Here is a 26,590-nt window from a genome sequence, read left to right on the forward strand (position 1 = left end):
CCACACACCTTGAGATATAAGTTCTAAGGTCTCAGTATAGTTACAACAGCTGCCCCACCCTTCAAACCGAAACGCATTACTGCTTTACGGCAGAAATAGGCGGGGCGGTGTTACCTACCCGTGCGGACTCACAAGAGGTCCTACCACCAGTAATTAGGCAGATTATAATTTTGCGGGTTTGATTTTTATTACACGATGTTATTCCTTCACTGTGGAAGTCAATCGTGAACATTTGTTAAGTGTGTATTTCATTAGAAAAATTGGTATGATATGTCTATAGTGGTAGCAGTCAAAGAATAGAAGTAATTTAGCACTGATATGTGACAATTTTAAAATAGCCTTACTAGTACCAAAATTATGAATGGCTATATTTGGATTTCTGGTTAACGAAACAATAATCTGTTGCTCGGCGAAATAAGGTCTCCCCATCATTTATTTAATTTAAAGGAAATAGCAACATTGCTATTGCTTCAATTTTATAAAAGAGGTCAGAGGTTCCTCCTCCTGCTATGCAAAGTGTTTGCGTGTCCTATTCATTGGCAAGCAAAGCAGTACCACATTTGCTTTCATTGGAGTACTAGAGGAAATTTAAAATAAATAAAACTGTAGAAACTTACCTTAATAATTTTCAAATCTTTTGATTCACAACCTTGCACCAATGGATACAATATTTGATTAACAACACCATACAGTGAAGCTTGTGGATTATTAGAGGCTAAAGACAGTTTTTCTATAGCTTCATCGCAAGCCTGAAAGATTAATGCAATGCTTCTTTGATTGAGAAGTTCTTGATTGAAGTAATATTTTTATTGCAAAGGAAAGACCATACTTTACTCTACTCTTTATTTTAAGCTTTATATGCGACTGTAGGTCTAACGTGACTCTTTTGAACTCTTTGAGAATAGTTGGTAAACTTCGGATTGGTAAGCCAAAATAGGAATTGGTGGATAGAGTGACGGTAATGTAATTTACAAATACTTCAGGCACTATTTGCTCGGAGGGTTTTGTTCACATTTTGTGCAGTAGTTTCAAACTATAATCATGGAAGATTCTCTGACCTCTATACTAAATATTACTCTTTAACTTGGTAAGCATTGCGAATCATATAAAAGTGTTTCCGTGCAATAGAACCTTGAACATGGCTAATTAAATTGCGGCTAGTAAAGGAAAAGGATTAAGGATAGTGTTGAACACAGTTTCTCTTTTGCTTAAACTTTACGTTTATAGATTTATGGAAAATCACAGTTAAATTTAACTACTTTTTAGTATTTAAAGTCAAATAAAAACAGAAACCTCTCTTATCTGAGGATATTTCTTCTTGGTCTCCAAACTTAAATTTTTAAAGTCGTTCTGAAGGACTTCCATGAACTTCTTTGTTGAATCATCTCCGGTTACGGCACTCACGAATGCCATGATTTGTTTTGTTATTGTTACAATGTTATTATTCACTTTACATTTTATGAAAAAAAATTGACAAAAATTATGCCGTGTACACAATCGACATCACATAATTCGTTCGGAAATTTTTTGTTCGGCACAAAACGCGTAACATCAATGTGAAGTGACAGTTTGTTTACTTGACAACTCAGCTGCAATTAATAATTCGTGGCACAAACATGAGACAAGTGCTGATCAAAAACCAAAGTCATAAGTAATAAATATGTGAAGCTAACACAATATGTTGTATGGTGAATAATAAGCGGTGGCCATTAACCGTCATTGATGTTCCACAAATTATATATATTTTGCAGTATTAATGAATAATATGGAGTTAGATAGTATATGTATAATATGGATAGAGATAGTCTTGCTATTTACATCATTTATTATTAGTGACCAAAATTTAAGTTAGTTTTGAATTTTTTACTTATTGGCTTCAAACGTATAAGATTTGTTAAAATATCCTTCACGGCGATCGATCAGTGAATATCTTTTGCTACCTAAAGCACAGGCAGTCACACAGTATGCGAAAAGGGGATTTTGACTTTTATAAACAATACGTACACGGTTAATTAAAGTGCGAAATGTAGCTTGTGAAACTATTTTCACAAACTAGCGCTTTTAAATACACTTGATATACACTTAATAATTAAGATTTAATTAATTGAACTAGCTTTCAATAGATGCTCAATTATGCTTAGCCATTGGTCGGTTCAGGACTGGCCAAACTATTTTGTACGCTTTTACTCGATAGTTCATCCACTATTTCGCGTCAATTTCAGCCACCTTGCCCCGATATATACCTATATAACAAAAGGTCAGTCCATTCATACTATTTAGCTCATTTAGAGTTGCAGTGCGTTTTTTAAAGATGAGAGATTCTAAGCCAGAGATTTAACTATCAAAAATATTTATAAAATATTTCGTTGCCAAATTATCTGCATAAATTGTGATAGTGTGGTGCAAAACTCAGTCTGGAAGATAGTGGCAATGGATCCAGGCTGACATATATTTTGGCAAACCAGGATTCCTTTAGTCAAAGGATGTAAATGAGAAGGGAGCTCTAGGAGGTTGCAGGAAGTTTCCATAACATTAGGTTTGTCGTGGACATTACTCTTACCCTAAAATTTAATCATGACACCCTTGTCTCCTTAAAATTAAGTAGATACTGGATTTTACACTTTTATCCGTATTCAATAAGTATAGACTTTTGGAAGTTACGCGCACACCACGAAAAAAGTATTGTCAGTCGTCTACCCTTTAATAGTATTCCTTGTTGTAATCATGGACTTACACCTACGCCATTCTTTATAATTTCATGATGTTAACGTATTAAAAAAGCTACTTCATAAATGAATGATTTTGTAAAATTATCGAACCAAAAACGATTTCAGAACGTTCAAATGAAGATGTTTAGTGACAGGAAAAACACAAGGCCTAAAACCTTCTAATCTGAATGAAAAGACAATGTTATACGAAAGTTACAATTGTTTTTTTACAAACCTTTAAATTGTAAGCACAAATCGAATTATGAATCTCCTTAGTAGATGTAGTAAATGAAAAAAGAACAGGAGGAAAAAAATGATCCGTTTAACTTATATTGTCACACTTGCGTAAAAAGGAATAATACTAGTGTTGTAAGCAAAATATAATTAATTCCCAATTTTCATTGTGAAATTGGTCAATTTTTTTAATTAAAATTTCAAAGCAAATGTTCGAGATTGTTAAGTGTATTTAACACACTTCTTTATGCTCAGTTTTATTTAATTCACGTTGCCACCACTCAATAGCACTTGCCACGCAAGTACGAACATTTTAAAACCATGCCGATTGTTATTACTTAATTTTACATTTTCTCGGCTAGCTAGACCTATATAATCTTGAACCATGTAATGGCATGACTAAATACTCGTCTTCATGTACAGTTCACCTTCATCTTCATCAAGCTAGATTAATACGCATATTATGGTAATATTTCCTTTCTATTAATGTGTTTACTTTAGCTGAGACTTGGTGAACGTGTTAAGCCAGCTCAAAACAAATAAAGGTTATAAAATAATAATGTTAAAATAATGTTAACCCTAAAATTATACAATTCTGAATTTACAATTAAACATTTGCGACCTATATGTTACCAATGTGCAATAATATCCAGCTGGAATTTTTTCTGTTCACAAATGAGACAAGAACTAGTTCACGATTACTAACACTAGACTCGATTCAGGTGACTATTTTCATAGGCAAAAAAGTAAGATGAAGCCGTAGACCGTCATCTCATTAATCTCGACAACATGAGACGCAGCTTTACTAGGTGCTCAATAATCAAGGCTCTCTTTTCAGACCTCGTTTGGCCATGTAGTCAAACGTACATATAAAATGACAGAAACGATGTCAATTAAGTTGACCCACATCTGACTTTGGCAAGAACTTTTCAACTATAGCAACATCGATCACTGATTGTGCAGAAGAAAAAACAATGGTGTGATTCCAGATTTTTATTCGTAAGTATTTATAGAATACGATATCAATTTAGCAAATGTAATGTGTAGTTCGTGAGGCATTAAAAAGGTGGTCGTATGTTACTATGCCGATAACGTGGAATGTAACCGTTATTGGGCCGAAGAAACTCCTCTGCGAGCTTGACGTGCTGTCATTTTAGTTTTTTACTCTTATTTATTCAACTTTATTCAGCTATGCGCCATTCACTGCAACAGAATGGCCTAAGTCTAGATATACCCACATATGTATGAAACGCGATAGTCTAAGAGCGCAACGGTTGTTTAATAAACGTGGAACTAAAGTGAAACATCATCTTTAGCTGAGAAATTTGATCGTTATTATGGTTTATGTGCCGGCACCTAGTTTTTCTGTCTACCGTCCTATAATATATTGGTAAGTAGATTCCTTTGAGATTATTGAACTGCTTTGTGCTTGTGGAAGCTACGTGCTCTAATTTTTGTGTACGAAACTGATGTGTTACATTGAGACATTCATATCATATTATAATCTGTAAACAATACACGTTCGTGCCGCGATTTGTAAATAATACAGAGTTAATATTGGCGACAGGAGCTATTAACGCGCGGTTTTAACACTTAACAACTAAATAATAGAGCTTGCAATTCTGTGCAGACTGAGAAACAATTTAAAAAACTGCTATGCACACTTAGGCCTATTTGATGACCTTCAGTGAGGTGTTACATGCCAATAAAAACTATTTTGTAAAATTGATTACCATGAGATCTAAAATTACAAGTTAATATCATTAAATTTTTTTCCTTCTTAACTTTAATACTTAATTGAATTTGTTTCTGTTTATGATTTATTTTTATAACAGAAAAAAGTTTGCTGCTTTGTGATTAAATTTAATGTTGACAACTTACTGTCTAAACAGTCAAATGATAGTCCCAGTCATAAATGTAATGACGAAAGATGAAAATATAATTTAGGCTTTTAGTTTTTATAGTTGATCTGATTGATATTAAGTATAAAGTTTATGTGCTAAGACAATTCGAAAAGCTCATTGCAAATGATGAATGCTGAACTGAACTGAATTGTATTGGTACAATGTCTCGACATGAACATTGTATTGTGTAATATGCCCTCTGTGTAATATGGAGTATCATATGCCCATCTTGTTAGGTTTTAGAATGATTAATAAATATTCTATACTGTCAGCGTAATAATTTAGGAGGTGCTCAAGCTAAGCAATTAGTGTTTATGCCTTTCTGTGAATCTGTAACTTTATAATTGTAACTGTTTGGATTATAGAATGGAATCCTTGGATGTTCTATGTTGAACAATTGAAAAAATCTGATCAAGGCAACCAGGCTGTCCTATTTTTATAGTAAATCAGTGATATGTTCCAGGTTAAAGGTATTGATATTATGCAATTGAAAAAGTGTCCCTATGTGAAACTGTGCCCTAGGGATTTATTATCACAAAGTTTGTAATTTTGTGTGATTATAAGTTAATGTCTTATAGCATTCTAAACATTAATGATGTTAGCTTAATCAAAGTAGGAATTAGTAGAAAGATGAAAATAATAAATACGCAAAGTAATTGCTATTTATGGATGATGGAAAAACAGTGAAGTGTGTTTGTTGTTAAATCATTATTGTAGCCTATAGACAATGTTAATGGCCTCATCCTCTGTACATCATGTGCTTGAAGTATCAATTGTATTCATAATTAATATAGCGGCTGTCCCACCGCTGTGTATAATGTTACAACAAAAAGAACAGAAAAGAATATTCTATAGTAAGGACTCCCAAATGTAATCGTTATGTCCTGCGTTATTTAAAAATAAAACTGCAATCATTACTTTCTTTTACCTGCCGTAAGATCCACACACACCACTGCACTGAAGTTTTGATCAACAAGACTTCAGGACTTTGACAGTCTTATTGGAGTAATTTCATTTAATGAAGTACTATTATTAAAGTTCTTAAAAGGGGGAGAGGAAAGAGGAGTCCAGTGTTGTCTGTCAGCATGGTTGGATTTCCCTGTGGATTGGAGTAGCGGTAAAAAGTGTTGCATTATAAAAATTATTGTATCCTTGTTTCAGATGAACATCCAAAATAAACCTGCAAAACATAAAACTTTCCAAACTCTTCCTGAAGACTGTTAATTTCCTTAGATTGTAATTAGTTTATTTGTTAGTATAAAAAATAATAATTTGGGCAGTGATACCGAAGGGAAGATGCCAACAAGCGAGAGAGAATCAAAAGACGGACAAGCTATTTATTTATTAATCATTTAGTATAATTAACGATACAATAACCATATACTCCTATATAAATTATAAATATATTTTTAATTGAATTAATAAAAAAAAAAAAACAATCGAAACGGAATTGCTATTTATGAATTATTTTTAAAATACGAGATTAATGTAATATTGATGGGCCGAACATGGAAAACATGTCTTCGAATGTGTCTCTACGGAATAAACAGAGGAAAGATAATCTTATCACGAGGAAACAGGATAAGTCGCCGGAAAAGACCATCAGAGGAACTAGGGGAGCCTACAGGGCGGTCCCTTCCACTTCGAAGAGGAACGATGAGGAGGAAACGGGCTCCACGGAAAGACTGGACAGACCAAAGAAATTCATATCTCAGAATAAAACCAACTATGGTCTGGGGAAGAGGCCAGACTTCTTGCTTAAGAACAGGAATGTGCATTTAGCGTCCTCTCGCTATGGACAGGTGAGTTAATACATTATATTTGTAACATTTCAATAGTTATTATTACTGGTGGTAGGACCTCTTGAGAGTCCGCGCGGGTAGGTAACACCACCGTGCTTATTTCTGCCGTGAAGCAGTAATGTGTTTCGGTTTGAAGGGTGGGGCAGCCGATGTAACTATACTTGAGACCTTAGAACTTATATCTCAAGGTTGGTGGCGCATTTACGTTGTAGATGTCTATGGGCTCCAGTAACCACTTAACGTCAGGTGGGCTGTCAGCTCGTTCACCCGTATAAGCAAAAAAAAAGTCTTGCTTCAGTTATGACTTCCTAGTCGTCTGTTATGATGCGTTTTGATATCATTAATCTTAATCCTTCCAGTGATTTCATCCTGATTTCTTAATTAGCTTGCTAAGCGATTCCTACGAATTCGACGGTAGAATATAAAGACAACAATTAAGATTTTTTATTTAGAGGGGCGAAAGAAGGCACTAGTGTTAAAAATGATTACCAGAGATCACACATAGCTAGCACCTCTAACTTTGAGTTATGAGACCCAATTAGAATTTTTTTTTTAATGAACTCACCTTCAGATCGGTAGGCTAGACTGCATCGCGCCAGAAATATTCAGGGTTCGATGAGCAGACGATCTATGTGTTTCGATTAAATTTCAGTTGTTGTTCAGAACCTACATATACATAGGCTTAAGAAAACTATTAAAGAACATCTGTGCAATAAAGCTTACTATAAAGTCAATGATTATCTAGAAGATTGCACAAACTGGGAATGAGTTGCTCGCTCCGGGCATTTCGATGTTGCAATAATTGTTACGTTATAATACTCATTGTAAAAATGAATATTAAAAAAAAACTAATATTTAAAAAAAAAGACATGCCCGCTGAGTTTCTTGCCAGTTCTTCTCAGGGCGGAGGCTAGTTTTTGTGAATTGGCGGTAGTTCTTTTGACGTTCAACAAGTATGTACTTTCATTTATGTTGAATAAAACTTTTTTTGATTTGATTTGATTTAATGTTCTGGCCATGTTGAACCATGATCACAAAAAATGACTTATAATTCTTGTAATCCAACATTCAATTGAACATTAAGTAATTTGTAATGATTTGGCGAGATGAAATCTGAAATCGTTTTTGATTCATCATTGCCATTATACAAACTGCGTTTTGGATTTTTTTTTAATAAACATTGTTAATAAACACAATAAATTAATAAAAAGCTACAAAATGAAATAACCAGCATAAATAAATAACAGCTTAAAATAATCACAACAAGTAAGGTAAGTACGTCCTCAACAGATTAAAACCATTTTATCTCCGCTCGCAGCGTTTAATATACTGTCAGCTAATGAACTTTTCTGATTAATTGCAGAACTACCTACATATTACCTTGTATGATATGTAGACTAATTATTCAGGTGTCTAGTATTTGTCTTTGTCGTCTAAGTCTACTCGGCAAGGACGTCTCGGGAGCTTTGCGGGAAAGAACTTGAAATAACCGAGATATTTTAACGTTCTATCCTGTGGATGAATTAATCGAAGGGGGTTAAGTTTCATTTTCAATATTTAGAAACCGCGCTGTTTTATTCTTACAAAATAGCCAAGCGAGCTCTTTTCGAATGCAGGTTGACCTGACGTCATTTGGGGCCAATGTAAGCGAAGAGCCGATTCACCGACAACTGTGTTCTGTTTCTGTGGATGAAAGTTCAGTCATCGTTCTCGTCGTACCCGTCGCTTGCGACGAAGGGCTCGACGAGTAAATTAACCCCCAGACACAGCCCACTGAGTTTCTCGCCGGATCTTCTCAGTGGGTCGCGTTTCCGATCCGGTGGTAGATTTTGCGAAGCACGACTCTTGCTAGGGTTCGGGTTAGCAACGTCAAGTTTGAGCCCCGTGAGCTCACCTACTAGTTAAGGTTCCGCTGATATAGCCTCTCAAGGTAGGAAAAAAAGCGGATGAATTGTTTTAGAGTTTTTAAACATAAATTATAAAGTTTTAATTTTATTAACAACAAATAGGTACTTTTTACAATGTTTTGTCCGGCCCGTTTGGGCTTTGTTGGAATAGCTCAATATTATAGCCCCATAGTATTATAAGGATGTTGTCAACTCTTAGATAGGGCAAGAAAAGGGGTATTCGGTTGCCTAATATTTTCGGATTTGTTTGATAACTTACCTCGCTACCTTCACTTTAAAAGTCGCTCGTAAACGCGTGTTTCGTACATATTTCGCTGTGCTCGCGTACAGGATTTGAATTGTGGTAAACTCTCACACGAACAAATCCTCCGGGCTGCGTTAATTAAGGCCATATAAATTTATATTTTAGTTTTATTTTGATAAATACCACACCAATTCGAATTTCGTTAGATGTGGATTGAAAATGTATTTCGTTTTTTTCCGGGTGCCTGCATCTGCAGATGAGTCTGCGTTCTAATTATACCGATTTTCTTCAATGCAACTCTTACTAGATATACTCTTTAGCGTTCCTAGTGTTTCGGGTTTTTTTTCTGTATCAACTATAACACCAAGCAACATAAGTGACGGTATTCTATAGACATTAGTAATCAGGGTTTTTATTTTGAGTAAATCCAGCGTTTCTAGTTAAACCTGCAACGTATATTGTTTATATTAGCCGTTGTTTATTATAGTGTATTACCTATAAGGTATCATCTGTAGGTACGTACTCTGATACTCGAAATAGGTACGAAATGTCGAAATGTTTTGGCTTAAGTGTGAGCTTACAGCGGAGGAGTTTTTAACTACGTGTTTTCCAATTTTTTGTCTGCCGTGTTACTTCTTATAATGTTTAAAAACTGTGTTAGACAGCAAATGGAAGAGTCATTTCAAAATATTAGATGTTTGATTAACAAAAATAACGGTGGACGAGAGCATCTCAGTCCTGGCGAGACCAACAGACAAATCATCATACTTTTGAAAGTTTTCATTAAAAAATAAAAATCGTTTGCTGTTGGACATAATGCTGTACGAATTATATGCCACTTCGATAAATCGGCACGACATGAGAATCCTCTCATCGTGGCCACCGGAAACTACATAGCCGATCTTGCGGACCAAATGGTAAACAGTCGACGTCGCCTAAAACACGTCATTTCGGATCCTCCCGATCCACTAACAGTGCTTTTAGGTACCCCAAGCACCGGTCATCGTTCTGGTCGAACCCGTCGCTTGCGACGAAGGCGAGTAAATTAACGCACAGACAGCCCACTGAGTTTCTCGCTGGATCTTCTTAGTGGGTCGCGTTTCCGATCTGGTGGTAGATTGTGCGAAGCACGGCTCTCGCTAGGGTTCGTGTTAGCAACATTGTCAGGTTTGAGTCCCATAAGCTCACTTACTAGTAAAGATTACGCTGATATGGTCTCTCTAGACCATCAGTTTAGGTAGGAAAAAAAAACCAATATGTGTCATCTGTGTACGACTTGGGTCCCTCTCATCGATACACTCATAACCTACGCCACTAATGTTTACGCCCGAATTACACATATAACGTAAGGACATACGTGATCAATGCACACTAGTTGAATCGTTCGACAAAGTCGGTGCAATACGAAATACGGCGGCTTGGTAAATCGCGTAGGAGAAGTCTGCGGGTTAATTGAGATTCAGAAGTCGGGTAGTGATTGTTTGCGATCCGATATCAGCCCTGCTACGCCGCTACAGGTCTATGTGAGTGATTTTTTTTTTTCTATTCTTTTTTCTTTTTTTCATAGTAAATGTTTCAACGATATTTTTGAAATTAACGCTAGCTTCAAAACATGCTTTAAAACAGTTGATTTAATCGATATTCGGTTTCATAATATCCCCCCAAACGTAACGGTTCCGTGATCACGAAACGATTTAAAAGGTAGGAATTCTTTTTTTTTGTATCAATAAATTGTTTCCATTACCTATTTTCCTGGTAAATCAGCCATTTAATTATCTCGAGCTCCTCGTCAATGATGAGTTCTTAATAACTGAATTGAATTAGATTTCACTTGGAATAAAATTGATTGTAAAAAGTTGTAGATTTATTACTAAGACTATTAACCATTTGCGGTCATAAGACTAATGTAATGTAAGACTATATGTCCAATACGTGTGGCCACTGGACCTCAGAGGACCCCAAATTCAAATGATTTCGAAGAAGGCAAGTACATAGTGTAAAAATATGGCTGTTGGTGAATTGTTGCTTTAGCATGGGTTTGACTACCTGGCTGTCATACCACAGCATCCGTTTTCGGTCCTTGCCGGGGCTAATATATTTGATATCCAGAGTCTGGATGTAAGGACTTGTTCTTTATTTCGAATGTGTATAAATATGTCTGGCAACAAAGGTGCTTTTTTTATTTATTGCTTAGATGGGTGGACGAGCTCACGGCTCACCTGGTGTTAAGTGGTTATCGGAGCCCATAGACACTTACAACGTAAATTTCGCGACCCACCTTGAGACATGAGTTCTAAGGTCTCAGTTTTTTACGGCTTTCCCACCCTTCAAACCGAAACGCATTACTGCTTCACGGTAGATAATAGGCAGGGTATATAATACCTACCCGTGAGGACTCACAAGACCTCCTACCACCAGTGATTAAGCAATTACATAATTAATTAATGTAGAACATTTATTGTAATAGCAACAATTATAATTTTCATAAAAAAATAAACACTAGAACTAAAAAGAACATTCCCTATTTTGCTGTTTTAGGAAGTAAATTAATTAGAAGTAACGCTAAATCTCCCGTGTTAATATTTTTATTGAATTTAAACAAAAAAAAATCTCTTGGTTGGAGGGCTGACGAATTACTGAGCTAACTGTTGATGATAAACTTGCAACGACAATACCAATAGTAGGCAGAGGCTTGGCTATGCATCTAATGTCCAAGAGCGACGATGATCATACACCATCATTAAGTCTGTATTTTTATCGAAAGAATCAATAACGACGCTACACCGTGAAAATCATTATTCTAAAGTAATAGCAAGGGAAAAATTTACAAAACGATCATTAGACCTGTCATGTTGTACGGATCTGAGTGTTGGGCGACGAAAGTAAAGCACGAAAGAAGAGTGCATGCGGCAGAGATGCGAATGTTGAGATGGATGTGTGGAGTGACAAGAATGGACAAGATAAAGAATGAGTATATCAGAGGAAGTGTGAAAGTGGCCCCGGTAAGCAACAAATTAAGGAGCGGATGGTTAGCGTGGTATGGACATGTGATGCGTAGAGAGAAGATGCATGTGACTAGGAGATGTATGGAAATGGTAGTGCAAGGTAGAGGGGGAAGAGGTCGACCGAAGAAGACATGGATGGAGTGTGTGAATGACGATATGAGAGAGAAAGGAGTGAGTGTTGAGATGACGGCTGATAGAAGAGAATGGAAGAGAAAAATTAGCTGTGCCGACCCCACCTAGTGGGTTAAGGTGGAGAAAAAGAAGAAAAGCACAGAAAAAAAAATCGCCAAGCTCACGGTCTATCTAGTGTTGTCTTTACCGTAGTCCAGTGGTACCACAAAAAGTGAATGTCACCCCCCCGCCTTGACAGAAAATAATCTTTATAGCATTATAATATAGCTATTGTGCAGACTGGAAGAAACGGAAACGTCATGGCAGAAATAGGTAGGATGTTGGTTCCCAGCTGTGGTTGGTGGTGGTGGTTTTAAACACACATAATTATGACGTTTCCCAATAACTTCAATGAAAACTATTCCATTATATCAAAATATTAAATTGCAACACTCAATCGAAGAGTAGTCAATGAAAATGTAAATTATTAAGAAATCAAATTATATCGGTAATGTTATTGTGGACTATCGTTTTGGTACAGGTATGTCCTAACATTAAAATGAATGGACATGTACCGCTGTTGTTATTTATGCAACTGTTTGTGATATGAACTCACTAAAAATTAACAGAGATAGGTCTATCTATGTTGTGTGTCTGGACGGGTCCTCGGCTAAAATTGAGTTGGACTTGAGTCGTCGTGGCCTAAAGGATAAGACGTCCGGTGCATTCGTTTTGAGCGATGCACCGGCGTTCGAATCCCGCTGGCGGGTACCAGTTTTTCTAATGAAATACGTACTCAACAAATGTTCCCGCTTGACTTCCACGGTGAAGGAATAACATCGTGTAATAAAAATCAAACCGGGCAAAATTATAATTTGTCTAATTACTTGTGGTAGGACCTTTTGTGGGTTCACACGGGTAGGTATCACCACGCTGCCTATTTTTGCCGTGGAGCAGTAACGCGTTTCGGTTAGAAGGGTGGGGCAGCCGTTCTAACTGTAATATTCTGAGACCTTCGAACTCATATCTCAAGGTGGGTGGCGGCATTTACGTTGTAGTTGTCTATGAGCTGCGATAACCACTTAACACCAAGTGGGCTGTAAGCTCAACCACCCACCTATGCAATAAATAAATAAAAATACAAATTGACTGAAGTCCGAACCGAAGCGTCCCACGAATATTGTGTCGTTAGTGTATTTGTTTGCATTTGATACTGGCGAGGAGGATGAGTAATCCTAAGGGGACTGGCCGACGAGTTCAATATTAAAGTCAGAAAGAATATTAAAACTGAATTTCATAGAAAATTTCATGGTATAAATATTGTGTCGCGATGCAGTGGTTTTCGCTATGGATTTTGTGCGAGTATCAGTTTAGGGGATAATTTCCCGGTGATTTTAGAATCCGCGGCAGATTGATGCGGGAAAAAATATCTAGATTCACTTTCTACTTCTCATAATAGCTCTGGCACTAGCCGCGGTATGCGCGATTGCGTTCTTATCGCAAAGGGTGTTAAGACGTATGTTTCTAGAGACGGGTGATAAAAGAATAGGTCTCAGTTAGGTATTGCGGTCTTTCTATTGCGCTTGTGAATCAATTGAATCAATGATCAAGTTGAGCTTCTAGCCGCGCCTATGGTAGGGTCGGTTCCTTGTAGTAACCCTGGGGTAGGATACCGTGTCGAAGGAAATGATATCATGGCTGATTTGCCTTGATTTGGCAGAAATCCCTTTTTTTGTGAGGGAAGGATCACTAGAGAAGCGTAAAAAACTTTGAGTTTGTACAATTTAGAGGCAATTTAATGGTTAATTAATATTCGGTTCGGGAACTATTGTGTTTTTTGGGAAGGAAGGGTTACTTGTTGCTCGAAGGCTTTTCCAGTTTCACCAGGACATGTGGGCGAGCACGGACTCAGCCAGTAGGGGTGGGATTCGCCAACAGCTGCCCGAGCGCCTCCAAATGAGATCTAGCAACTCTTTTTTTTTTTATTTTTTTTTTTATTGCTTAGATGGGTGGACGAGCTCACAGCCCACCTGATGTTAAGTGGTTACTGGAGCCCATAGACATCCACAACGTAAATGCGCCACCCACCTTGAGATACAAGTTCTAAGGTCTCAAGTATAGTAACGACGGCTGCCCCACCCTTCAAACCGAAACGCATTACTGCTTCACGGCAGAAATAGGCAGGGTGGTGGTACCCACCCGCGCGGACTCACAAGAGGTCCTACCACCAGTAATTACGCAAATTATAATTTTGCGGGTTTCATTTTTATTACACGATGTTATTCCTTCACCGTGGAAGTCAATCGTGAACATTTGTTGAGTACGTATTTCATTTGAAAAATTGGTACCCGCCTGCGGGATTCGAACACCGGTGCATCGATCAACACGAATGCACCGGACGTCTTATCCGTTAGGCCACGACGACTACAAAAACTCAAGAGCAGTTGCTTCGCAAATGAATCTACTACCGGATCGGAATCGCGAAACGAAACTCAGCGGACTGATATTTAAGTAAGGTTGCACGTCGAACTCTTTGCCGAGTTCGACGAGTACGGTTTGGTATCCATTCTTAGAAATCTCAATACATTAAAAAAAGCCTTTATTTTGTAAGTAACTTTAATTCGTATCGCCACCCAGTAGGTTGCATAAATAAACAACGGAACATGTCAATGCGTTTTGGTATTTGGACATTACCGAAAAATTAGGACATTATACGTGTGTGTGTGTGTGTTTTTGTGTGTGTTCAATATTTGTTAATACATTTTTTTCATTGACACCTTTTTGATTCGAATGTTGAAATCTTGTGTGATAAACGACATTTCTTTCCCGATCGTTGTTTTATAGAAGGCAAACAGTATAGTGACTGACTCGGTAATGCTGCTAGCGCCCCTGACTGCTGGGGCGAGGGTCGTTGTTCGATTCCCCATTCGTGTGATGAACGGGTTTATCTGTTCTTTGCCGAGCCGCTTAAAATCTATACATGCATATTTTGTAGTAGATCAGTCTCTGGTACAGTACAGGGAATCCTTTTTCAGGGTCAGATGATAGCGTATGAGATATCTTAAAATAATGCTTAATAATGGATCCCATTAGTTTCTTAGCCTCTAAATCACTATTGAGTAAAACTGATCTGATCCTGTGAGAGGCAACAATCGTGTCCAAGGGAAGCCACTGCACAATTGAGATTGGGATCTCGGTGTTGGTAGTGGCATTCAAATTGCGATGTCTATAGGTTTCCGTGACTGCTTAACACCGGGTAGGCCGTAAGCCTATTCACACGTCTAAGGATAAAATAAGAGAGAGAGTAATTGAATCGAACCGGAACGCATTACTGCTTTACGGCAGAAATAGGCAGGGTGGTGGACAGTGGAGGTACCTACCCGTGTGGACTCATAAGAGGTCCTACCACTAGTAATACGCAGTATTACATATTACATTATAATAAACAGTAGGTGTAAAGTAGGTTCCCCTTCGATGATTAGGATATCGGTTCAGCAGACCACGGACGCGTCGATGAAGTAATCTTACCCAATAAGCTTTCGACAACAATGCAACATTGGGTAAACGAAAAAAAAAAAAAACTTAAATAACCAAAAAGTAAGGTTAGGACAACTTTAAACAGTTTGTTCAATTGACACGGCCAACTTAAAAAGTACTACAAAACTTATTTGTCGTGCAAAATAAATTTGTTCAAAACTTATATAAGTTTAAACGCATCGTACGTGTTGTGTTTGTATTTTAAGGCGAATTTATGATTCGTGCACAATATTTGATCAAGACAAACTTTATAAATTTGACTGTGTCATAATAAATGATGTTATAGTGTACAAACAAACTTTTTTTTGAAAAATCACGTTTTGCGTTTCGGATTGCGTTCCAAGACGCGCCGTGTCGTCGATATATTTGTAGCTAGAATTGGCAGCTTGGATTTTGGCTAGACATTTTTTAAGTATCACCTCTCGCTAAGGCGGGAGACGCCATACTGTTGGTAGGTTCATCTTCCTTCCTTGCCGGGCATTATGAAATGAGGCCGCTAGCGCAAAAGTGCCATAACCAACAATTTTTCATAATCATGTTTATATGTATATTGCAATTTATTTAAAATACTTATAATAAATTTTGATGCAAATCCGGCCTATCCAGTTTCGCCCATAGATAACAGTTGGCTTGATAATCATTATTTTTGCGCGTATTGTTGCGCTCCTTATCAACCTTATTATTTCAATTATTATCATATTATTAATAAATAATATTATTCATCATTATCCTGCCCTTCTCCCAGTCACCCGGGGTCGGCGCAACATGTTTTCTCCTTCCATACTCTTCTATCATATACCATTTCTTCGCTCACTCCCCTCTTACCCATATCGTCTTAGACACAATCCATCCATTTCTTCTTAGGTCTCTCCATCCATCTCTTCCTCTATATCCTTCCACATTCATAGTTAACACTCTCTTAACAACCTCATTTTCATTTCGACTCATCACATGTCCATACCATCCCAAACGCGCACTCCTCAGCTTCTCTGTCACAGGTGCCACTTTCAGACTTCCTCTAGCATATTCATTCCGTATTCTATCCGTTCTCGTTACTCCACACATCCATCGCAACATTCGCATCTCTGCTGCATGCAATCGCCTTTCATCTTTCATCATAATAAATAATATTATTATAATTTATATATTATTATAATTATTATTTCGATTATCAACCTTAGAATTGCTGACAGTAGTCCTAGCATGAGCAGTGCTTCTCTGAATCTACCACCGGATCGAAATCGCGACCTATTGAGAATATCCGGCGAGCAACTCCGTGAGCTGTGTCTACGGACGGTGGGGAACGACGACCGGTGTCTGGAGAGCTTAAAAGCACCAAGAATGGATCGGGAGGATCCGATAAAACGTGATACCATATGCATGTCCGAAAATGTGATCAGACTAGAAATGAGGAGACAGAAAGTACAGCTTTTCATTACCCTCGTTGCCATTGTACTTAACTATGTCACCAAAACAAAGGGTTCCTATAATAGCGCTGGAACTCTCCGAGGCATCAGTAGTCAAATCGATAAACAAAAAATAACAAAAAAGAAAACCGGCTTCGACAAAATAAAAAGGGTATATTTCAGCAATGTAGTCAATGGAAATGAAATTAGAATTATTAAGGATAACTCTAAAAGTAGTAATAAGATTTTGATAGAATTTAAACGGGAGTATATGAGAAGAAGATCGAAATCTGTTCACATAGAAAAAGTTCTGATGATGATGATGATGATGATAACACACATAAAAATATACAGTCGAAAGCCTTCTTTTTTTAATTCAGATAAAAGAGCACTCGATCAGAGCAGGATCGACATGAGGAGGGTTATGCCAAGTAGTAATGTGTTATATTAGACAAAAAGTACTTTCCTTTATTTAATCTCTAATCATATTGATAATTCGTTAACTGTGGCCATTAGTTCAGTTAATAATGTGATTTATGGTAGTCATAAACTAACGATATTCGACACAAGATTAGAAACGGAACCCTTGTTGAGGTATACCGAGTTAAACTTCGAATGGCGATGGTTATGAAACGAATAAACTTGTGACCTGGCGATTTTGTGCATGCAACATTAAAAAAAATCTTCTTACCTAAGCTTAGAGAGCTTTGAGAGGCTATGTCAGCGTAACCGAGCGAGTACGTGAGCTTTCGGAGCTCAAACCTGACGACGTTACTAGCACTAACCCTAGCAAGAGCAGTGCTTCGCAGATCTACCATCGGATCGGAAACGCGACCCTCTGAGAAGATCCGGCGAGAAACTCAGTGGGCTGTGTCTGTGGGCTAATTTACTCGCTGAGCCCTTCGTCGCAAGCGACGGGTTCGACGACAACGATGACCGGTGCTTGAGGTACCTAAAAGCACCGTTAGTGGATCGGGAGGATCCGAAATGACGTGTCATATTCAAAATGCACTATATGTGCACTATTGAATAAGTATAAAATGCGATATTTGAAAATCGATTTTAGCTTACGTCTGCTATAATAGTTTAGAATCGATTTGAAAGTTGGCCATAATATGTAATTTGGTACGATTGAAGAATTAGTTTTATGTTCATGATTTTTCTGGTTAATGTTTTTACCTATTTTCAACAATGAAATATGAATAATAGGTTTCACAAGAAACCTAACATATTCAAGATTCTAGCATCATGAGTGCGAATTTATATTTATCGATTTCAAAATCCATAAGACGATATGAAACTTTAGTTTAGAAATTAAATTAAAAACTAGGGGGGTACTCCAAAGTTTTCAATGATGACAAATGTATGCTTATGAATCAAATCAACCGATTTATCATTTTTTTTTAATTTATTATAGATTTCGATTAATTCGATTCAAGCCTACAAAATTAATACCGTCTCGGGCCCTACATAAAATATCAAATGCGATTTTCAATTCAATAATGAGGTCGGTGAGCGCGTGTGAAACAAATAAATTGATAAGTGTAATTAGAGAGCAACTTACTTAAGTGTCATTATGTTCTCCGAAATCGTTAATACAGGCAGAATGATTTCTGGAAATCATTAATCATTAGTCGATTTTGTTTTAAAATGTCTTCAGCGTTATTCGAGTGAGCGCCTTCAATGACAACGGTTATATAAATTTTTAATTTGAGTAAAATCGTATTGCTTTTTTTTAGATTCATTTTTTTGTAGTGAGTTAATATTTGTGTTGATCGTTTTGGATGTGATGTTATGACGTCTCTGCTGATGATATTAGTTTACATTTGGTCCGGGTCTTCTATGTAAGTCAATCTTTTTTTTGAGATCATGGATTTTGAACTCTAACATTCTGTCTTAACGGCTTTCGGTCAGCAAACGTGACCTCAGCTCCAGCTTCTTCTGTTCCACTGTAAACTGATAGAGTTTATAAAATTTAAACAGTCCCTTTTAATCCAGAAAAGGACAAAGGTCGTGGCCTAAAGGATAAGACGTCCGGTGCATTCGTATCTAGCGATGCAACGGTGTTCGAATCCCGCAGGCGGGTACCAATTTTTCTAATGAAATACGTACCAATTGTTCACGATTTCCTTCCACGGTGAAGGAATAACACCGTGTAATAAAAATCAAACCCGCAAAATATAATTTGTGTTATTACTGGTGGTAGGACCTCTTGTGAGTCCGCGCGGGTAGGTACCACCACCCCGCCTATTTCTGCCGTGAAGCAGTAATGCGTTTCGGTTTGAAGGGTGGGGTAGCCGCTGTAACTATACTGAGACCTTAAAACTTATATCTCAAGGTGGATGGCGCATTTACGTTGTAGATGTCTATGGGCTCCAGTAACCACTTAACGTCAGGTGGGCTGTGAGCTCGTCCACCCAGATAATAATTAAAAAAAAACTCTTTCGTATTAAAATTGAATAACTAAAAAATTACTATTCGTCAGTAACATTTTTGGAATTTACTAAAAATAAGAATTTTGAATTAAGCCACTTTGATTCTAAAGGTGCAATATGTCAAAATGTCAAGCGTTAACGAGTTTTGTTATTAGAACCCTCGGCATCTAAAAATAAATATCATCCGATCTCTGCTTGGTAATCAGTAATTACGGTAAACATTACTGTGGCCTTAGTCGTTCGGTTGTTGAAGTCTCATATTTTTATAAGCTGAGATGGCGAACATCAATCATAGACTACTTTATAAGATGATCATGATTAGATACTAGACTAGACTAGATAAATCATAGTCTATAAAAAAAAAGGGTGCGTGTACTTATGTACACGCGTAAGAAGTTATTCTTTATTTTTATTAAATTTATTTCTTTTTTTTTATATTTTAATCAATTTGAAAAAAAAAAACGATTAAACAACATCCTCAAATACGCATATTGGACATCCCTTTTCTTGAATTCGGTAATTCTCGGTACGGTTCGGAAAGTTCACCTGCGGCTATATTCAGACTTGCCAAGTTACATCGGTCGTATTGTAATGAGCGATTTAGTGGGCAACTTCATTCTGTTAATTTTGTGTCACGGTGTGCGCGCATCGTAAAATTTCACTCTCATCAATTTTTCATAACGCGCCTAAAGAAGTATAACTTCAAAAGGTTTATCAGTTCGACAGTATTTCTTTTCTATATGTGTTGCCTCAGAATTTATCAAAACCGATTTGAAGATCTTTTATTTGAAATATGGTGTTTTTCGTGTGGTCTCATTTAAATTTTATGAAGATCTGACCAGTTTTTTGAGTTATTCTTAATAATGCATATTCGGTTTGAGTTCGACGATATCGATGTTATTTATATCTTTTTTTATAAATATTGTTGAAGACTTAAGTTTAATTTAGTTTGAGACTTGGACATCCAAGTTTGGGTTAAACATATTGAATCGTTTCAATGGGACGGCTTTTGTTGTGATGAAAAATAGATTGATTTTGCAACCGTGTGTGGTATTAGAAGGTTGTGTTTACTAAAAGTTAAGGAAACTTCTAAATCTTGTTACCACGCCGTGTATTTGATATATTTGTGTACTTAAAATAAAAATATGTATCATTCCATCGGGGCCACTTGGTGCTCTATCATCATTCAATTGCAGAATAGTTGAAGCAGTTAGTTTCCTGCAGATTATCTAATTTAGTGGCAACGTGTATTTTTGCGATGCACAACAGTGCTAACCGTGCAAAAATTATATGGAACATTCAAATATTAACCGAGCAATGTAGGTTAAATTTGACAGGTCTAATCTGAGAAAATTACGGTATGTGACTTCATTATATTAACGTTAATTTGTTGAGATCGGAAATTCTGTAATCCGTAGTCAGTTTGTTATAATCTTTAATAGTGAGACATTCAGTGTTAATCTTATGTCGTTTTCATTTTTAATTCCTTATTTGAACCGAATTAGTCCTTATGACGGTGCCAGTGCGCTTAATTTAATTACGAGTCCGCAAATGAATCGTGCCTTTCAATACCGTTCACCGTTCTTGTCGAACTCGTCGCTTGCGACGAAGGGCTCGACGAGTAAATTAACCCTCAGACACAGCCCACTGAGTTTCTCGCCGGATCTTCTCAGTGGGTCGCGTTTCCGATCCGGCGCTAGATTCTGCGAAGCACGGCTCTTGCTAGGGTTCGTGTTAGCAACGTCTTCAGGTTTGAGCCCAGTGAGCTCACCAGCTTAGGTAGGACAAAAAAAAAAAACTACAGCTGAAATGCGGCAACTCAACTGCCTCTTCAATTTACGAATTAAGTAGGGTAGGTAAAAAATCATTATGGAGTTTCGTGTACATTGCGCCGTCGGTACTGTTGCGTAGTTAAGTCATCTGATATGCAAATCCCAATAAATTTGCCTCGATCGGCATGATCCTGTTACGATGCCAATGTTTAACCTTCGATTCTGCCCACTCCATATATCCCGCTATCGTTGTTGTGTTATTAATATCACTTATATCAGTACACGAATACGCACACATGTAAACTTGAACGTTCGCAGTCGAGACATCTCTCCGTTATCACAATGTAATTGTATGGCTCTTCCCATTCAGTCGAGATTAGCTCGCCGTCACCGCATCTCTATGCATCCTTACTATAAGAGCGTTACTGAATTAAAAAATTATAATTTAAACATCGAAACGTTTGTTCCCGTGATTGTATTGTTTGTGAATAATGATATATCGATTGATAAATGCATTGATCGCATGCAGTGATTAGTTGTTTTTTTTTTAATATTTTTTATTTTGTTTTGTTCTCTAAGTTCGGTGTAATCGGATGATTCAATGTTTGGATCCGGTAATATCGATACGATTCATGTGAATTATAAGTTTTAATGTTAATTTGTTTGTGTATGAACGTCTACTGTTTCGGAGTTATCAATTAAGTTTGCGTAGTGAACAACAGAATTTTATTGACGGATGTTTTTGTCTTCGAATTATGTATGTGCAACAGTATATTTAATATAACTAGTCAGGTCATAAGTATTGTCACACAGTAAAAACTTTTCTTTTAGAATGCTGGCCACAAAAAAGTTTATTGAATTCGAATTTCGAATTGTTCATGAAAATAAAAATGTATACTTTTAGAATTTTACTCATTTTTAAATATGGAGTGGACGCTTAAAGAAGAAGACCGTGTTGCAGTTATTGCGTTGCATCGTTGCGGTTACGCGCCAATTCAAATTTTTAACATACTGAAAATTTTGAATATAACCAAAAGATTCGTTTATCGTATCATCAAACGATACAATGAAGACTCTAGTGTAGATGACAGGTCAAGAAGTGGTCGCCCTCGGTCTGTTAGGACTCCAGCAGTGATAAAAGCTGTGAAGGCGCGAATTCAAAGAAATCCCAAACGTAAGCAGAAACTGTTGGCCCTTCAGATGGGGTTAAGCAGAACCACGGTGAAAAGGGTGTTAAATGAAGACTTAGGGCTTCGGGCATATCGAAGAAAAACAGGACATAGTTTGAATGCTCGTCTAATGGACCTGAGACTGAAGAGATGCCGCGCTTTGTTGAAGCGGTACGCGGGAAAAAAATATCGGGAAATTCTTTTTTCGGATGAAAAATTTTTTACCGTAGAAGAGAGCTACAACAAACAAAATGATAAGGTGTACGCACACAGTAGTGAAGAAGCGAGCAACCGTATTCCGCGTGTCCAACGAGGTCATTTTCCATCCTCGCTCATGGTATGGTTGGGAGTTTCTTATTGGGGCTTAACAGAGGTACATTTTTGTGAGAAAGGTGTAAAAACGAATGCAGTTGTGTATCAAAATACAGTCCTGACGAACCTTGTGGAACCTGTTTCTCATACCATGTTCAATAACAGGCTCTGGGTATTCCAACAAGATTCGGCGCCAGCTCATAGAGCGAAGAGCACACAAGACTGGCTGGCGGCGCGTGAAATCGACTTCATCCGGCACGAAGACTGGCCCTCCTCCAGTCCAGATTTGAATCCGTTAGATTACAAGATATGGCAACACTTGGAGGAAAAGGCGTGCTCAAAGCCTCATCCCAATTTGGAGTCACTCATGACATCCTTGATTAAGGCAGCCGCCGATATTGACATGGACCTCGTTCGTGCTGCGATAGACGACTGGCCGCGCAGATTGAAGGCCTGTATTCAAAATCACGGAGGTCATTTTGAATAAACTTTAGTGTCATAAGAATCTATGTTTTGTTAAGTTCTTTTGGTATATTAATGGTTACATAATGAATAAACTTGTTTCAATTATTTTACATTAAACATGTGACAGAATTTATGACCTGACTAGGTATATGTATATATATATTTTTAAGTGATTTTATGACCTGGTAACTAAGACCTTTAAGTCATGTCTTATTTTAATTTATATTCTTATTTTTATGAAAAATGGTATTATGGAGTAAAATGAAATGAAAATGATTAATTTGAGACATTAATCAACTGGGATGAAATTAAATGAAATGAGATGATATGGGATGAAATATAATCTTAGTAAAATTGTGGTCATTTACTAAGATTTTTTCAGTGGACTTTTTGGAGGATCCCGAGAAGTTGCGTCCGGCGGCTTTGTTTCATTTTACCACATTTTTGCACATTCACAGATATTAAACAGTTTATAAACCACCGTTATTACACATTTAAACCTGAAGAAACACCAAATAGACAAAATAAAACAAATCACACAACTTCACTCCTCGCGTTCCCGCCAAAAAGTCCTTATGTTTTATATACGTACGCATTATTGGGTAGATAAACCTGGGTACACTTGAATTCATCATGTATTTATTCACAATTTATAAAGCTGTTTTTTTTTTAAGTTGGCTTAGTATTTGTATTTTTTATTAACAGGCAATCGTACCCATGACCCGCCTGATGTTAAGAGGATAACTGGAGCCCGTAAATAATAGGTTCAGATCAGACATGGTAGTTATTAGTATTCAGTTGAGGTTACTAACTACATATATTATAAGCAGACCTGATATATTTAAAAAATATAATTAGAATTTTCTATATTTAATAAATACTACTTTTATATCTGAATCTCGTGTATACCATTCATTATATTATTATATTATGTCGTTATAATATCTATATTTAGCAAATAAATCGTAAAGAAGTCGAAACTCTGTCCATTCATCTGATGTTAACAAAAGGAGTAAAGCCTACATAATTTTAAAAGGTCACCGTCGCCAATAAACATTGCCAATGCCAAATCTTTTCTTTTATTGCTTAGATGGGTGGACGAGCTCACGACCCACCTGGTGTTAAGTGGTCATCGGAGCCCATAGTCATCTATAACGTAAATGCCGCAATCCACCATGAGATATGAGTTCTAAGGTCTTAGTATAGTTACAACGGCTGTCCCAACCAAAACAAATAACTGCTTCACGGTAGAAATGGCAGGGTGGTACCTACCCGTGCGGATTCACAAGACTTCCTACCACCAGTAAAAGTCTCTAGTTAGAAATTGCCATGTGTCCCTTTTTTTTTGTAAAATGTGGATATTGTTGTCCTATAGATGACCTCTGGGCTTCACGGGCACGGCCACCAGATCCCGCAGCCTCCCGCGCACCATCTAGACCCCGCCGCTGTGATCCCCACCAAGGAGAAAACAATACACGGCAAGGAAAAGACGTTTAAAGTGAGTTTCGCACTTAAATAACTGGCAACAAATCACGCACGGTCATCCGGCCCCATATTAGGATTCCCTGGGTTATGGGTACCAGAGCAGCTTCTCACACACACACACACACATACACATGCTTATATACATTTATATGAATACATTAATCTTTATATCTATATATATAAAAATGAATTGCTGTTCGTTAGTTTCGCTAAAACTCGAGAACGGCTGAATCGATTTGGCTAATTTTGATCTTGAATTATTTGCGGAAGTCCAGAGAAGGTTTAAAAGGTAGATAGATATGAAAATTCTCGGAATTAAATAAAAAAAAATCCGTTGATGTCCCCTCCGTCCGACGGATTTCTTTTGTTTGTTTTAAGTTTATTTTATACAAAAGCTTAGGTCTTTTATTTCTCAATTGAGGCACTACGAAGTCTGCCGGGTCAACTAGTCTATCTATCTATATAAAAATGAATTGCTGTTCGTTAGTCTCGCTAAAACTCGAGAACGGCTGGACCGATTTAGGTAATTTTGGTCTTGAATTATTTGCGGAAGTCCAGAGAAGGTTTAAAAGGTAGATAAATATGAAAATTCTCGGAATTTAATAAAAATATCAATTTTGTTTTCCCTTCGATGTGTCCCCCGTCGGACCGATTGCTTTTGTTTGTTTTAAGTTTATTATTTTATACAAAAGTTTAGATCTTTTATTTATCGATTGAGGCACTACGAAGTCTGCCGGGTCAGCTAGTATATATATAAAAAAGGAATTGCTGTTCGTTAGTCTCGCTAAAATTCGAGCACGGCTGGACCGATTTGGCTAATTTTGGTCTTGAATTATTTGTGGAAGTCCAGAGAAGGTTTAAAAGGTAGATAAATATGAAAATGCTCGGAATTAAATAAAAACAACAATTTTGTTTTTCCTTTGATGTGTCCTCCGTCGGACGGATTCCGTTTGTTTGTATTAAGTTTATTTTATACAACAGTTTAGGTCTTTTATTTATCGGTTGAGGCACTACGAAGTCTGCCGAGTCAGCTAGTAGATAATAAATACCCACACAATGAGCAAAAAAATCTGTTCATCACACGAACGTTTGCCCGATGTGGGAATCGAACCCACGTACTAGGGCGCAGCAGTCAGGTGCGCTAACAGGCAACAAAGGCTAACACTTTAAGTTTTTTAATTGAATATATTTATATGTGTAATGTGTCGTTTATTCTAACCATCATGAATGTACCAATTCTTCTAAACATTACTTATCGAAAGCCTTACGAGAAGAGAAAATAGGAATCCCCGATCCACTAACGGTGCTTTTAGGTATATCAAGCACCTGTCATCGTTCTCGTCGAAACCCGTCGCTTGCGACGAAGGGCTCGGCGAGCAAATTAACCCTCAGACACAACCCACCGAGCTTCTCGTCGGATCTTCTCGGTGGGGGGCGTTTCCGATCCGGTGGTAGATTCTGCGAAGCACTGCTCTTGCTAGGGTTCGTGTTAGCAACGTCGTCAGGTTTGAGCCCCGTGAGCTCACCTACTAGTTACGGTTACGTTGATATGGTCTCCCTAGACCATCAGCTTAGTTAGGGAAAAAAAAGGGAAAATATCGTGCACTAGACAGCAAATACGCAAAATTTACGTTACCGCCACCCTTTTTGCTACTGCCACGAAGCAGTCACTCCTTGTTGAAAGACTTTTGAGAAAAATAGAAAAGGTTTTGATCTTTGAAGTCTTTGATCCATTAGAAATATTTATGACGTTTACGTAGTGATTTTTACGTTATGAGAACTATTTTTAATGGTGGTAGGACCTCTTGTGAGTCCGCACGGGTAGGTACCACCACCCCGCCTATTTCTGCCGTGAAGCAGTAATGCGTTTTGGTTTGAAAGGCGGGGCAGGCGTTGTAACTATACTGAGACGTTAGAATTCATATCTCAAGGTGGGTGGCAGCATTTACATTGTAATTGTCTATGGGCTACGGTAAGAACTTAACACCAGGTGGGCTGTGATCTCGTCCATTCATTGAAGCTATAAAAAAAAACATTTCTATCCTGGGCACTTCTCAGTTGCCTCTCATTGCTACGTGTGAAGCGTAATGGTCA

The 26,590-nt window shown here is 37.3% G+C and overlaps 2 protein-coding genes across 9 annotated transcripts in view; one reads left to right on the top strand and one right to left on the bottom strand.

The window, feature by feature from the left end:
* The window catches only part of mon2 (Mon2 homolog, regulator of endosome-to-Golgi trafficking), a 52,536-nt gene extending 49,669 nt beyond the window's left edge, over positions 1–2,867 (bottom strand). For both annotated transcript variants that reach the window (XM_089739958.1, XM_089739957.1), the window contains exons 1-2: positions 1,294–2,867; positions 618–749 (exon numbers count right to left, since the gene is read on the bottom strand). In XM_089739958.1, coding sequence (XP_089596084.1) covers positions 618–749; positions 1,294–1,413 — 252 coding nt within the window. In that variant the 5' untranslated portion in view covers positions 1,414–2,867. The remainder of the gene's footprint in view (positions 1–617; positions 750–1,293) is intronic.
* Positions 2,868–3,783: 916 nt separating this feature from the next.
* Positions 3,784–26,590, top strand: part of Wnk (Wnk kinase) — a 64,030-nt gene continuing 41,223 nt past the window's right edge. For 2 of the 7 annotated variants that reach the window (XM_089739950.1, XM_089739952.1), the window contains exons 1-3: positions 3,784–3,941; positions 6,008–6,648; positions 24,387–24,509. In XM_089739950.1, the coding sequence (XP_089596076.1) occupies positions 6,355–6,648; positions 24,387–24,509 (417 nt within the window). In that variant the 5' untranslated portion in view covers positions 3,784–3,941; positions 6,008–6,354. Of the gene's footprint in view, positions 3,942–3,980; positions 4,333–6,007; positions 6,649–10,153; positions 10,323–18,526; positions 18,703–21,691; positions 21,823–24,386; positions 24,510–26,590 lie in introns of those variants that run through there. The other 5 variants (XM_089739951.1, XM_089739953.1, XM_089739956.1 and 2 more) reach the window with 5 other exon arrangements.

This window comes from Bombyx mandarina, chromosome A1 (genome assembly GCF_030267445.1).
Source record: "Bombyx mandarina strain Sakado chromosome A1, ASM3026744v2".
NCBI classification, from domain to species: Eukaryota; Metazoa; Arthropoda; class Insecta; order Lepidoptera; family Bombycidae; genus Bombyx; species Bombyx mandarina.